This window comes from Hipposideros armiger, unplaced genomic scaffold (assembly GCF_001890085.2).
Source record: "Hipposideros armiger isolate ML-2016 unplaced genomic scaffold, ASM189008v1 scaffold_87, whole genome shotgun sequence".
NCBI lineage: Eukaryota > Metazoa > Chordata > Mammalia > Chiroptera > Hipposideridae > Hipposideros > Hipposideros armiger.
In genome coordinates, this window is record NW_017731437.1 from 3101871 (window position 1) to 3117733 (window position 15863).

The following is a 15863-nucleotide window of genomic DNA, read 5'->3' on the forward strand; positions in this document are numbered from 1 at the left end:
GGGGACAGGGCTCTGTAAGGGACACCTGTCACCCCACAGCACGTGCCGCCCTCCTACCTGAATGTCGGCCAGCAGTTCCTGCTTCCGCCGCCGGATGTTCTCCAGCTCCTGACGCTCCTCCGCAGTCAGGTCACTGGGGACTGCGGGAGAAAAGTGTTGTCAGAAGGCTTTAATCTCGCCAAAAATACATAGAATTCAGAAACCACAAAAGGACAAAGATACCACAGAAATGTCGAAGGAAAAGGGACCTGGGATCACAGGGAAAAGCTCTGCTAAAGGAGCCCCGGGGTAAGTGAGGCCAGAAGGAAGGACGACGACTACTGGGCCCGGCCGCTTCCATCCCCACAGCAGGGAGGCCGCAGCCCTGGGTCCACCCACCTCGCGAGGCCTCAGCTTCCGCCCTGAGCCCAAGTCCAACATGGAGCGATGCCCACAATGCCCTAAGGTGGGGCGGGGGGCACACTGACCGGCTGTGTGCCATTTCATTGGGGTGGGGGCCGGGGGAAGGCATTGTATGTACAGAGAAGAAAATCTAGAAGGATATACCCCAAACTGAAAACAGTACTTAACTCAGGGAATTGGGTTATGAGTACTACTTTTCTCTCTGCTTTATACATTCTACATAGTTTCAATCATTTTTTTTTTAAAGATTTTATTGGGTGGGGGAGGGGAACAGCATTGGGGAATTGGGGAAGGGGAACAGACAAGTTGTTGTCCTTTTGTTCTTCAGTCTAGTTGTGGAGGATGTCGCTTCACTGGCCCATGTTGGTATTATCATTGCGCTCTTCCTGGTGAGGCAGTTGCTTGCCGGCCATTGGACGGCCATTCACGGCGGCTCACAGCAGCTCACGAAAGCTCACAGCAGCCCACTGCAGCCCCACTGCAGCCTACACCGTCGCCGGCGACTCACGGCAGCCCAGCTCCAGGTTGAGCTGTTGTTCAGCATCTTAGGTGTAGAGGGCGCAGCATCACTGGCCCTCATGTGGGATCTGAACCGGGGCCCTGCTGCTCAGAGCTGGCGTCCCAAGCCAACTCTTAACCAACGCGCCACTCGGCCGGCCCTCAATCATGTTTTAAAAGGACCACTTATTCTGAGAACAAAGTTTATTCCGATCCCAGTTCTTACCACAAAACACTCTGCATTCCTCCAAGACTCCATTTCCTCACCTATAAAAACAGGGGCTCGGGACAGACACCCTGTGAGATGACCCTTCTGACTGTGCTGGGGGAGCCATGTGGCCAAAGGAAGAGCAAGCACTGGCCTCAGGTACGGCGGGCTCCAACCCGCCACGCACCAATCATGTCACCTGTGAAAGTCACTTAACCTGCTCGGGCCACGTGTCATCACCAGTACAGTGGGGACATCGTGGCCACGTCATCGGGCTGCTGTGAGGATGAAGTCCAGTAATGAAAGTGTCGGCTCCTGTTCCCTTCAGGGCCGAGGGAACACGCAGCCTGACGGTTGGGCAGTGCGTAGATGCTCCTATTCTGTGAGCAGGCATCTAGCTGAGTTAGCACTCGGTGTGTAACATGGTGGCCATGGGACGTGTGGCTATTAAGCACTTGAAATGTGACAAACCCAGTCTGAGAGGTGCTGTGTGTGAAATACACACCAGCCTTTGTAAAGAGTAAAATATCTCTTTAATAAGATTTTATATTGATTACACATTGAGCTCATAACTTGATAAATCAAATATATTGTTTTAATCGCTTTCATAGGGGCCACAAAGCAGGAATTCTGCATTTGTGGCTGGTGGCACCTTCCTACTGGATAGCAGACTTGGGACAACAGCTCCGCCAGACAGCACTCTGGAGGCACCTGCCACTCTAATTTCATCTGCTCTGTCCACAGGGCAGTTAACTTTCCCCAAATATCTCACAAAAATCACATAAAACAACAAAAGACGGTAGAAACCACAGACCACAATGAAATCTACAGCATGTGTTAATAAGCTATATTTTCTAAATGCTGAATTTTCTTTTTCATCCAGCATTTCGTCACCTTTCTCTAAGAAAGTGCTTTTTAAACGCCAAGACCCACAATAAGAAATGCATCTGATACCTCGACGCAATGTCCCTCATACACAACAATATAATAATATCCACCAAGTGAAATCCACTGAAATTGTCTCTTGTTTTACTCTTAGTTTTAACAGTGGCCGTAGCCCACTGAGTTGATTTCATAGCTTCACTAATGCTCTGAGCTCCGTGGTTTAAAGTCCCCCACGGCTTTAGAGGCTGGCAGGGAGCCACCCTGAAAGCTCCGGCAGACCACCTGAGTCCAGCCCAGGCTGCACCTCACACCGTGTCCCTGAGAATCTCAGGGGCAAGCGTTCCAACGGCTACTGCAGGAGAAAGCTAGACTGATGACGAATCAGCCGCTGAAGCAAACACCACTTGGAGACAACGCAGTCCCACAGCGCCATACCCCACTTGAGACAAACGTGCCCGAGGCGTCACTCCGCTGGGGCCACCCGCCACAGACCAGACAGACTCCTGGTCCATGAAGACCAGGCATTCCCTTAAAGAAACGCATTTCCCGAGGTTCTAGAAGACACATATTCATTCTAACTTAACATGGTTTTGAAAATTTGAGGCAATCATTCATTTTTTAATAGCTAGTCCATGGAGGGTAACTAATTGGGCTTTGGTTTGGACCCTACAGAGACAGCTTAATCAGATTGCCAGTGCGTCAGAGGCAAGGCCAAGGCTTTCTTTCATACAGGCTGATGAAAACCAGGACCGTCCTGTAAGACACGTATGTCTCAAGACTGCTGTGTGCCCTGAGAGACCGGTTTTTATCATTCTGAACTGGAAAATCTCTGTGGCTGCTTTCTTTTCACAATCGAAGCATTGCGGGCTAGCAGGCACACATGAAGGTCAGAATCTAGCTTCTGTACTATAAATGCAAAAGTGCTTCTAGTCCTCCACCTTCTGTGGTACTATTTTAGACACAGTAAAGGAATTCTTAAAAGCTATAAATCTACCATAATAAAGAGCACAGGGACCATCGGCAGGAGAAATGTCAACGAATTTCCAGGACAGAGAGAGTGGACTGCTAAAACCTCCTTTCGGAATGCAAACTCCAAGGGCAGGGACCTTGCATACCTGTCACTGCTGTGTTGGCAGTGCCCAGGACAGTGCCTGGCACACTAAAGATTTCAAATATATATCTTTATTCACAGGCAAAAACAAAAGAGCTGAAGCAACTTGTGAGCGAGCAGCTAACATGGGAACTGGGCCCGTGAAGCCTCCCTATTCCATCGTTTGGGAGACCTGGCATTGCCCCACAGCCAAGCAGGCTGGCTCTTGCCCACTCAGCCTAAAGCAGAGGCTCACGGTCTGGGAGGCTCACCATCACAGAGCCCCAACTTAACCTGTCCACTGTGTCACTCTTATACTCAGAGATGGCTGAGCCTATAGTCCACATGAGAAACAAGGCAGGGAACAGAAAAATCCACCCTGGAGCAGACAGAGATAATTAAGGGAACCAAAGAAAACTTTCAAAGAACAGGAAACCCTGAAAAGGGACAATTACAGAAAAAGAATAAGCTCTTGGAAAGTAAACATATTTTGCCCTTCCAGCCTCTCCCCAAAATAAAAAAAGTCAACAAAACAAAGGAATAAAAGATAAACCTAAGGCACTCCCACAGAACAAAGAGCCAAACACAAAGACTTAAAAATAGAAACAAACTGAAAATATAAGCAAAAAGTTCATTCAGTACTTTAAAAAGGGCATTTTTTTAAAATCTCACAGAGAAACATTCACAATAAAACACAGAAGGCGGAGGATTAAAGAATGGTGAACAGCTCAGAACAGGAAGCCAACGGGCTGCCAGAAAGTCATCGCAAAGAATGAAATCGATCATGAACAAGAGAATGAATGAGAAAGCACTGAGGAGTATTTATCACACAAGAAGGCATCCTTCCGACTCCTCAACAGAATGAAAAGGTGCAGCAAGCCCCTACTTGACCACACATAAGGCAACCAATGTTACCACAGGCTAATTAATCTAAACGAGAGTCAAGTCTCGTCAACGTTATAACAAAACAACAAGAGTGGAAATAAGTGTCTGCTGTAATTGGAAACTGGGAAAAACAAAACCTAAGGGAATCCCTGTGTGGCGGCGTTCTGCACCATCCGTGGAAGGTCGGGAAGGAGAGCCCACTCGACCTTGGTACTGAACTGACCAGGGCCCAAGGCGGCTCTGGGCCGAGCAGCCAGGGTCCCAGTCGTGGGGCTGTGCGCGTCAGCGTGTAGAGTCAGCGTGTGGACACAGCAGAGGCTAATCCAAGTTACAGGACAGAAATGACACGTAAAAGTGGAGGAAGAACGGACAGAGGTGAGCAGGCTGGAGGGAGGGGCCATGGAAGGGCCATTAGGCCCCCAGCTTCCTCGTGGGGGGTGGGGGGAGGGGTTGTAAAAGATCAGTAAGAAATCCACGTTGTAAGTAAGTACATGGAGTTTCAAAGGTGAAAATAAAGGAAACGAAACTTGTGATAAACTACCAGAAATGGACAAGGAGAGCATGAAGGAAGAGTGATGCAGGTGGAGGAAGCCAGGAGATAATCGTTGACTCTGGTAAAACAGTCAGCGATGTAAGAATATTAAGTACGAATCTGGCAGCACCTACCGGAAGATCAACAAGCTGAAATTACGAGCGGAGCTTCTGGGAGTGGGCCTGGAGTGGAGCGATGGGGCGTATGGGCTACTGAACGCTCAATTAAAAAATACATTAGGTACTGCTGCATTTTAAAAATGAAGAATAAAAATGTCAATCTATGGTTACTAGAAAAGACAGGCCTTCTATGACCTCGTGGCCGGACAGAAAAAGCTTCTAGCCAATTTGCAGTTAGAATAAAGAAGACATTTATTCACTTTATTCACACGAATTCTAAATCACTTCTTCCTTCCACACTTTAATCACCTTAAATCACAGTGTTGCTTCCCTTTTGCTCCAAAGAATCATCAAAGAGCTTAAAGAAAAAAAGCAGATCTGATTAGATCATTCGATCTCATTTTTCTAGTGGAACTGTGCTCTGAGAGGGGAAAACAACCCCAACATTTTAATAAATGTGTTTTCCTCTGCTTAAACTTAACAACACAACATCAAATTTCATTCTCATACTGCCCACGAGGAAAAAAATTCTACACACAAAATGCTTAATTTCATTTAACAGCATAAAGAATCCAAGCTCTGGTTGGAGAGCTGGGGTACAGTGAGCCCTGCGATCCTGGCTGGTGTCTGAAGGTCCCTGGAGGCCACAGCAGGGCAGGAAGGAGGGGCCTGGACTCAGAAACAACCACGTCCACTCTGCACCCCATGCACCCAGCTCCTGGGGAAGCAGAGTGGGCCCCTGGGCAGGGCATCTGTCCATGCCGTGGCTTTCCTGCGTGGCCACCAGGGTTAAACTGCAAAAGATGGGCTGACAGGCCAGATGGCAGAGCAACAAACGACTCCTCCTCCCCCAGCCGCCACGTGCTGCAGCGGCTTCTGTGCCAGGAAGGCAGCTAAGCCCTCTTCTCTTGGAAAGAATGGCAAGGGGGGCGGAGGCAGCAGCAGCCTGTGCCCAGAGGACGAGGAGCGGAGCAGAACGGGGGGATCTCCAGGCCTTGGGAGTTGGTTCCTGCAAAGGTTAAGTCACAAGGTGCTCTGCTTGCATCACGGGGACCAGTCCAGCATCGGCCCCTCACCATCCCCTCGCAGGGCTCCGATTAATGAAGGAGATTAAAGTGCCTACCGCAACAAGGGGCCATTGTGCCCAGCTGTGAATAGAAAAGCCACACAGGGAAGCTTCTATTTATTTCTTTATTTAAATGTTGCTCTGCAGATTTTACCAGTAGGCAGAAACCCAGAGCTGAAATGTGCTCCACGCAGCGCATACAAAGCAGGGCTGTCTTAAAGGGACAGGACCCTCCTGCCGGCCACAGCCCATAAAAGAGCACATGGCCGGCAGGCAAGGCTCCTGCCCAGCTCCCCCCGGCTCAGTGCCACGGGCAGGTGCCCAGTGACCCGCCATGAACTTCAACTGGAAAGCAGTTCTGACAGCAGTTTCTGCTCAGCAGGCGCAGAGGCCACTGCTGACCACAATGGACGGCACTGTCTGTCCTACATCCCGGGGGGGGGGGGGGGGCTAAACACAACAGTGAGCACAGTGCGTGAGGGTCAAGACACCTCTGCGGTCACCAGCTACACCAAGACCCTCTGCCTAGCTTTAAAATACACCACTGGCCTTAATTTTTCCACCGTGATCGCCAACCATTACCCTTCTTATAGCCCCTGCCTTCCAATGGATAAGAAGGGTCCAAATTTAAGCCAGCACAGACAGTACAGACACATTTTAAGAAGTGAGGCCGAGTCCAGAGAGGTCCTCCCTTTCTTTCCGCCACGTGTGGAGGAGGCAGACAGCAGAACGGCCTAGCCCAACTTCCCAGCCAGGCCAGGGAGGCCACTGGCCAGTCTGACACTGCCGGCCCCCAGCCCGGCACCAGAGGCCCCTGCGGAGCAAGGCCCAGCCCTCTAGAGCTGGGCGGCTCATGAGACTGAGACACGAGACGGAGAACATGGACCCTGGAAGCCTAACCGTCAGCCCATAAAGCAGGGTTGGCCGGGGTAAGGGGAGCGCACCACGCTCTCCTTCCCGGCTCTGGAGGGCAGGAACATCGGCCATTTATGAAAACAGCTTTGGGTTCAAGAGTGCACATCAGGGAAAGCATGTGGGAGCAAGCGATGTCTGCCCGTGCCTGCCCCCTTCCAAAGACTTGATGATCAAAGGGCCTGTCGTACAGAGCTCCCAGTGTGGAGTGTGGGTCACCCCTCAGCCCGCTGACCTCTCGCCTGGGCAGCGGCTACCTTAGCTGCTACCTCAGATCACCTTACTTGGCCCGCCCTGGGGGAACGTCACCTTGTCTCCCAGGAAACCCCAGGGATGCACAACGTGAAAAATTCAAAAGATTAGAAAGAACTCAGGCTATGGAGACAAACAAACATTCAGCAAACTTTTACAGAACTCTTGGATTCGTGATGATGTCAGAAATACATGGGGTCAGCTCTTTAAGACAGAGATAAGAATGCAGTCAAAATTCAGAGTGTCTCTCAGGTAAAGGCAACACAAAGATACCTAAAAAGTTGTACTGATTTCGCTGAAAGCCTTGAATTTAGAAACAGGCCTCAGGGTAGCTGTCAAGACGAGAGTGTAGGAGGGAAGGTGGACATGGCAAAGGGATGTGACTGAAGCCCAAAACTTGGTGACACACAGGTGGCCAACGTTATGCTGATACATTTGTTCATTTTACACCTTTGTGGAAAGTCGGGCAACTTTGGAAAACCAGTTATTTTCCTTCCTACTCAGTCAAAACCATAGCAATCCTTTCTAAAATTTACTACCATGGTATTCTGCCTTAAAAAGGAAATTCTGACACATGTTCCACATGGATGAGCTTGAGGCCATTATGCTAAGAGAAATAAGCCAAACACAAAAGGACAAATACTGTGAGAGTATTTGAAGGACCCAGAGTGGTCAAGTCCACAGAGACAGAAAGTAGAAGGGTGGCTGCCAGGGGTGGGGGACGGCAAGGGGAGTTGTTTACCGGGGACAGAGTTTCCGTTTTGCAAGATGAAAAAGCTCTGGACGTTGGTTGCACAACAATGTGAATATGCTTAACACTACAGAGTCGTACGCTTAAAATGGTAAATTTTATGTGTATTTTATCATAATTAAAAACTTAATAGCAATATCCTGACTTCCTGGTTTCTGCTTACCTTAGTTCCTTTCAAGAAGCTATAATTTGACTTTTGTGTAGAACACTTTAAAAGAAATGTCTCACCACCAATGTATGGCCTAAGAGGTTTTAAAAGAATTTACACACTGACCAAGACCGGAAAGAGTTAAATTAGCATGTGGCCAGCATAACTGATACTCAACATGGGGGGGGGGGTCCTAGCAAATTGCCAATACGCATATTTAGACTCTTCTAGTTTAAATTCTTTCCACACAAAAACCACCCAGCCTCCCACCTAGAAGTACATTAAAGATTTTATTACCATATTCTGCATTTTTAAGGAAAACTTTCCTAACCACTAACCCAACAATTCTGGCCTGTTCATTCTGCTGAGCCGCTGCCCAAGGCTAGGAGGTGGGGACACCTGCGCAGGGTCTCTGGTGACTCATTGGTGCTGTGACCTTGGGGGCCTCCACCTCTCCTGCCCCAGTTTCCTAAAGCATGGATGGGGGCATGCCACCACGCAGGCTCTTCTCCAAGGGGAGAATGTATATTAAAGAGCTCTCCATAAGCTGTCTTATAAAAGAAGGTATTTTACCCTTTACCTTACACAGAGAAGGGAATCAACACATTTTATCCAATAAATCCTAGAATTCAATGCCTTAGTTTGCATAACATTATGAGTTAACCAGCTAACCAAAGGTCAAATTTCAAGGTGGTTAAAGAAACTAAGTAATAAAATTTTACCCAAAAAGTTAGGTTTGGAAAAACAAAGTTAACATCTGCTTTCCATAAAAGCTAAACTAGAAAATCATCATTTTAAGAACCTCAACCTTTTCTAAAACCTGGCAGTGCCAGTTCCTGATGGAGCTGGAATTCTGCAGCCGTTTTCTTTCTAGTGCTCCTGCTTGCGATCCTTGTCTCCAAAGCTGCTTTTGAAAGGATCACAGGAACTCAGAGCAGAGCCGGACCCAGCTCACCAAGGAAGAAGAGCCTTCTGCCTCTGGCCCCTGCAGACAGCGGCAGGGTCCTTTCCTCCGGGGAAGGCCTGGGCATTCCCCAGCCCACCAGACGCACCAAAAGCCCCCCGTTCCTCGCCTCGCCCCCGCCCCCCGTGCTGGCCCCTCCTCCTTCCTCCCGAGTGAAGGGGCTCTAGAAGCCCTGGCAGGCCCGTGCCAGCTGTGATCACCGTCACGCACAGCTGCGTTACCACACCCCGTCCACGTCCAAAATAGAGGCTCAGGGGGATTTTAAGAAGTCAGTTCTCTCTCACTTTACCTTCTTCTAAAACCTATTTGCATGCTGGTCCTTTGAAAGCCCTGCATTCTTCTGCACACTGACATCCTCCCTTGCTGTGACAGCTGGAATAGACCCCTGGGCTCAAATTAAATGTGCACCCTAACCCCTTTTTACATGCATTGTTGGAAAGAGGGCTCCCCACACCCAGGCAAGGTTCCAAAGTCCTTAAAGTACAACAGAGAAACTCCTGCAGTGGGTCCAGAGGGGAGAATCACCCCCAATTTGTCCCTCGGCTTCTCCGTCCTATTTCTAACCTCACCGAAGCAGGACCATGGAAACTGGTTCTCAGCTTGTTCCTAAATCTCAGGCCCAGAAGAAACCACACTGAAAGCTTGAACATCTATCCGAAGGAGCTAGTGGAAAAACCCTAGGAGGAAAGAGCAGAATGCGAACCCACAAGACCGCTGTGCAGAGACCAGTCCTTCACACAGCAGCTCTGCTGGCTCCTGGGGGAGAGCAGGGGGCATACAGAGCAGGGTCCCCACGCGCTACATGGTGCTCCACACCTGGGCTTCCCGCGCCACCCACCCGGCTCTTACCCGGCGAGTCAGTCCCCTTTCCTGCGGCCCCAGTGTCCTGGCAGCCCCGGGCAGCAGCGTCAAAGCCTGGGCAGGTCGCCACCGTCCGCTTCAGAGCCCATGGTGGACCAGCACCGCGACCCCGCAGCCCCAGCCTCCTGGGTGCTCCCACAGCGCCAGGTGGAGGGAGGGACGGAGCAGGCACAGCATGTGTGCCAGCTCAGCCAGGGTGGAGGCGGGGCTGGAGGGAACAAAAGCTGAGAGGAACCCCCCAGCAGAAAGGGAGCCGATCGGCGGGGAAGGCTGGCGTGGACTGAGAGATGGCGGTGCGTGGGGCTGCCGGGCTGACACTTGGAGTGCGAGCTGCTCAGCCCCTCGCAGGCTTATTTCCATGAATGCGATCACGGCGGCCACTCCCTCCGCTCCCCCGCTCGGGCCTCCTGCGGGGGAGGGAGTGCACCGCGGCATCAGCTCTGCTGCTCACAGGCTGCACTTGCTTCCCTCCCCCTCAGAAGCACAAACCTGATGGCTGCTTCACCAGGAGGGTGCTAACCCTTCACTAGGACGCCCTCTCTTCACTGAGTGGGGACATGGGGTCTGCCACCCTCGCCACGGGCCACCTCCTCCCTTCCTTCCCTGCTCTGCTGCTTCCTGTCCCCAGGCCTGAGGCCCCACTCTTCACATGGGCGCTCCGGCCTTCTTACCACCAGGGCGTGCCCCCGACTGGGTCAGGTGCTGGCCACTGTCCCTGCACTGCAATGGCCCGGTTTCACAGTGCAGCCCATTCTGGTCAGGGTGAGTTAGGCAGGGTTATCCTGGGGACAACACTGGAAGACGGCTGGTGACAAGAAACATCACAACAGCCCGAGAGCAGTGGCTCCCAGCCTTCGGAGGGTGCGAGGATCCCCACCGGCGCTGTGTTAAACACAGACGTGGGACGCCAGGCCCCAGGTTAAGCCAGAGCACAAGACAACCAGAAGCGCCTGTCTGCAGACCACCCAGAAACACCGCCTTTGGCCAATAAGGGAAGAGACACACACAGGCTTTTCAAACAAGCCCCAAATAGGCAAAAGGAGAACAAAATGAATCATTCCACTAGACAAGGGTTCTGAATCTTGGCACTACTGAACTTCGGTGGATCACGCCATGTTGGGGGCCGTCCTGTGCAACGCAGCGTGGCTGCACCCTGGCCTCCACCCACCGGATACCAGTAGCACCCCCACCCCACCGCCAGGTGTGACAGCCAAAAATGTCTCCAGGTAGTGCCAAACGTCCTCTGAGGGTAAAACTGCCCTGGTTAAGAACCACTGCTCTGGATAAACAACCAAAAAAGGACAAACCTAAAAACATGTGTGGGGCACCCATGCTGGTGAAGGCACAGGTTCTGAGGAGGACGCACCTGAACTGCCAACAGGGATCCTCTTTGGAGACAGGAGGGGGGACAGGGCACTAGCAGAGGCTCCTACACTTCATCTCAGGCCCCTCTGCACACAGCCAACCCTCCAACACCACGGGTCCACTGATACGTGGATATTTTTCAATAAACACCTGTACTGTTTTTAATTTGCAGTTGGGAGTCTGTGGACACGGAGGGCCGACTGCACACATTAATCTATGTCATTTCATAGAGGGGACTTGGGTATCCATGGAGTTTGGTATCTGTGGGGGCGCCTGGAACCAACACCCTACGGATACACAGAGACAACTTAAGGTTTGGGGGAGTCAAAAGTTACACTTGGCTTTTCAACTGTACTGGGGGTCGGTGCCCCTAACCCCCATGTTGTTGTTCAAGGGTCAGCTCTATTTGGACCCACAACTAAGGCAAAATTCTATGTTGAAATTTCTATTCAGAGAAAACAGGGAAACATCACCAGCCACTAACCCCAGCCATTTGCTCAGACTGCAGCCTCAGTACGTCCACTGTGGAAGAAACGCACAGCAGGTCCGTGGTGAGGCCTGGGGGGCCCCTGCCGGAGCGAGGCCATGATTCTATATGTGGGAATCCGTCCGGCTTCTCTGAATCAGAACCCTGAACTCGTAACAGAAAATACAAAGGAGGGCAGACTTGAGATGCCAGAAAGAAAGGCAAGGCAGGAACAGCCACTGACCCGGAAAAGAAGTCACTGGCGCTTTTTAGGTCAGAAGTTAGGCTTTCATGATTTCTCTGTCGAGTGAGGACGGAAGTAAATATCTAAGTCAAGAAATTAATTTTCTAAGAAAGGAAGGAGAGTGCTGAGGCAAATCCTGACCACGCAGAGCTGAGGACAGCAGGACTGCAGTTCTCCGTCCCCGTTTTCCCCAGTGTGACCAATGTCCACGCAGCCAAATACAGCACGTACTCAGGAGAAGAACACACGAAGTCATGAGATCATTATGTCTCAACTGTGCTGTGTAACTTAAGTTCCTGGCTCACTCTGACGACCCTCCTGGAGCTGCACTGATGGCTTTCCCTGGCAGAGCTGAGCGTGCTGGACCAGGTCGCTTCTAAGACACTCCATGGCCCCCCAAGTCTGTGACCACACTGCGTTTCGTGATGGTCCCAGCTGCAAGATGAAGCCCATATACGTACCCCACGAGCTGAAGCTTCAAAAGGTAAGCAGGAGACTTTTTCTCCAAAGGAAACCTTCCCTGAGCACAGACAAGAACAATGAAGTTCAGTACAGGTGTCTTGGGGGGGCTGTCAAATGCGACGGGAAAGTGGGGAATGGATACTATTAAAAATTCCCAGCAGGTCTAGCCTCTATCTTTGATGGAACCGGCAGAAACTGTATGTGGGCTCTCTCAGCTGCCACCACAAACATTCTTCCGTGAGCCTTCGAGAGCCACAGGGAAGGTCTCCTTCCATTCCCTAGGATCTGGGCACCGGCCTTGTCCTCGCCCCAGCTGACCACTCTGGAGGCTGACAGGGGCTCCGAAGGCCCCAGACATGTGCCTGCCAAGACCCACACACCCTTTCCACAATGCTGGCTTTCCTTTCCAGACAGCCCACCTGGCTCCTGGACTCCGGGTCATGAGCTCCGGCGGCCAGCCCCATTCTTCTACACTCCGTAACAAAGAGAACCGGGAGGCTAGAGAAAGCCTCGGACAGTGAGTAAGGGTCCACCTTCTCCAAAGGGGCAGACCCGCGCTGTGTTTCCGCTCCGACTTCATCAAGAAGAGAGGGCACTTCTGAGCCTCTGACAACAAACACTATGGGCACTCCTGTCCGTGTGCTCCGCAGGGGAGCCTGTAAAATTCAGACCACAGCGATTCCCCTTCAAACTTGTCACAGCAGATGGTGACGCAGGTCTGCTGGGAGGCGTGCTTTGTACAACGCCAGGCGCTCCTGCTTAAAAATAAAGATGTAACCATTTCTGATTCTGCAAAATACCAACCCAGCCCCTAGGGAAGGGGGTGAGAGCTCCATGGGAATATGAATTTACAGTCACGGCACCTGAGCTTTCCCTTCGGTACCCGCCTCAGCCGAAGCACTGCCCGTCACGAGGCGGGCACAGTCCCAGAATGAATGCTGAGGAGATGGGATGAGGTAGGAGTGACCATGCGGGCGTGTTTCAGATGCTACGGAAAACCCAACATCCTCGTGCAGAGGCACTAGACCTACTTCTATTGGGAGAGTCTTCCTATAAATAATACTACTTTACACTCACATGCTAGCTTACAGCTTAAAATGTTTTTCATTTCCATTTTTGTCTGAACTTCACAACAAAGTCCAACTATGAACTATGCCTGTTTTCTGACAATGAAACATGCAGTGTAACCGCCAGCTTCCAGAGAAGACTCACCGAGTGCCAGAATCTACCAGGGAAGCTACTAACAGGCCGAGCTCAGTTCTAAGTCAGGGACACTGACTGAGTTGTCATCTCTTTAGTTTATCTCCCGGTTACAGTCAGGCTCCTGTCGGCTCAGCATTTACGGAGCATGTGCACATGCCCAGCCTGTGCTCAGAGCTGGGATTTAAATAGCTCCAGCCCCTCCCCAAGTGGAACATGAATGCCAGTGGGGGAGGCGCGTGAGCCCGTAGCGCCACACGCTGCCACCGCGGCCGTGCATGCCCCGTACTCGGGGACCCCTGGGGACGGACGCCAACAGGCTTCAGAGAGGTCGTGCCTCTGGGCCAGGACTTGAGGATGAATGGATTCTCCCACCAGAGAAGCAGGGACCAGTGTGGACCCACTGCCACACGAGGCAGGGAGGCTAGGCGTGGCTGGGTGCCTGGGTCAGGGCAGGGCCCAGGACACATGGGGCCGGGGACAGCACTTGGAAGAGCCCAGTGAGGCCTGGTGTCCCATACAGCAAGGAGCTTGGACCCCATCCCAAAGAGGAGGTTCCAAGGCAAACCAAGGGGAATTAAGCACCCAGAAGATAAGATTAAATAGCTAAAAACCCACGTACGGCAGTGAAGACAGTGCCTGGTTCAGTACACTGGTCCACTCCCACTAGACACACCTGCTGAGGCTGGAATGGGGACTGAAGAGTGTAAGCACCAGTAAGGACACAGGCAAATAGCGCCATGTGTCACTTAAGGGTTGTGGCTCTGAATTAGTGCAGCAGGAGAGGACCTGACTTCTTTAAAGAAATTTTCAGAACGCCCCACTTCCTTTTACTGGGCATGCCCTTTGGGTAAAAAATTTAGTAAAAGCAGCTCTCGTGACAGAAGGCTGACACTTAACTCTCCCTTCCCTTCCCTCCCTCCCCTGGAGTCTCGGGGACCTGCGCAAGGAAAGTCCATGGCTCTCTCCATTTTACATCTGTCCAAATGCCATTTTTTTTTTTTTTTTAGCTGAGCCATCCTGCCACCTGTTGGCAGCTCACGGCTGCTCAGCTCGGGCTGACTCGAACCACTGTTGCTCAGAGCTCAAACTCTTGAGCGAGCTCTTAACCAACTGAGCCACTCAGCCGGCCCCAAATGCCATTTTTGAATCGCATCTCAACACCAAGAGGCATCAGATTTAGCAGTGGTCAAAAGGGCAACGTGCCCCCATTAGGGTCCCAAGCAGACATGGGGCAGAAACACTCCCAGGAGGGGCGAGGGAAATGGAGAGAACCGCCCATCTCTGAAGGCTGCTTATTCAAAGCAAGGGTGCCCATGAGTCCAGCCCTAAACTTTGGTGCCTGAAGTCCCCGTCCTAAAATGGCACCCCACTCTCACCACTAAACCAAGTGTCCCACACTGAACGGCTAGTGTTGGACTTGAAAGCCTCTAGGATAGTCAGAGGCTGACGACATAGACTCCAGTCCCTCAGACTCTGAAGTGACTTAAAACAACATCTCCTCAGTGGGTCTGAAGCCAGGCTCACCCAGAAGACATGGTCACTAGCAGTCGCTGTCTGCCCGGGCCGGTGGGTCACACCTACTGACCCAGTAATGCCCTCCTCCACTCTCTAAAGTGCCCACCTTTGAACTAGAGTCTACCATAGACTCACCTTTCGGGTCAAAACCTCCCCCATAGGCAGTTCAACCTGACCTAGAACTGCCTCTCATTCCTGTCCCTCTTCAAACGCAGAAGTGTTATCATAAACACCAATATGTCGCTCTCTCCTAAAGCCTTTCACGCATGGCACAGCTTTCCAAAGCACCCCATGCATGCAGCCCAAAATCGTCTGCAAGACTAGAGGGGACACTTTAAAAGGTGTTTCATAGTGAACGGGGTAAGGAAAAGCATAAAAAGACCCCCAAACTTTACAACTTTTACAAAATCCACTTTGAAATACAGAATAGTATTTATTTCAAACTTACATCTTTCACTACTAGTCATGTCTTATGACATTGAAACACTGCCATAGGGCGAAGGCATCACATAAATACACACGACCACACACAAACCCGTGACTCCAGACCGTTGCAAAGCCCTGACCTGTGCTTTCAGACACTCCTGCAGAGTCTTGGGATTCATAAGCCACAGCATTTGTCATCCCTTTACTCATAGCGTCACTGTACACAGTGCGGGTGTGGAGAGGATGAAGGAAGCACAAGCAGTGTTTGTCTCGGCCCAAAAGAGGAACATCCTACTAACTACGTTTGCTCCCTGTTACCCTGTACTTCATAAAAGCAGGCGTTATTTACCCTGAACCTCACAGGTGCTTTCCACCTGGACCCGAGCATCTTTCCTTTTCAGTGTCGCGCTCACTGTGGACACACACGCAGCTCCCAGAGCTTCTGACCAACGGCTACTCAGATGCAGGAAGTACAGGCGCAATTGCCAAGCAAGAGGGCCCGCTCCAAGAAGCACCCAGGGCAAAGATGGGGGAAGCTCCTTTGGCTTAAAAACACGCTGTGTGTCTTTCTCTCTCTCTGTCTCTCTCTCTCTCTCTCTCTCTCTCTCT

General features: G+C 51.2%; 1 protein-coding gene across 2 annotated transcripts in view; it reads right to left on the reverse strand.

Moving 5' to 3' along the window:
- The window catches only part of CYTH1 (cytohesin 1), a 35747-nt gene that overhangs the window by 19281 nt on the left and 603 nt on the right, over nucleotides 1-15863 (reverse strand). Inside the window, exons 1-2 of one of the 2 annotated variants that reach the window (XM_019644419.1) lie at nucleotides 9562-9755; nucleotides 58-140 (exon numbers count right to left, since the gene is read on the reverse strand). Coding sequence is in view for 1 of the 2 variants with exons in the window: in XM_019644418.1 (XP_019499963.1) it covers nucleotides 58-140 (83 nt within the window). In the remaining variant the exon portion in view is untranslated. Of the gene's footprint in view, nucleotides 1-57; nucleotides 141-9561; nucleotides 9756-15863 lie in introns of those variants that run through there. The other variant, XM_019644418.1, reaches the window with a different exon arrangement.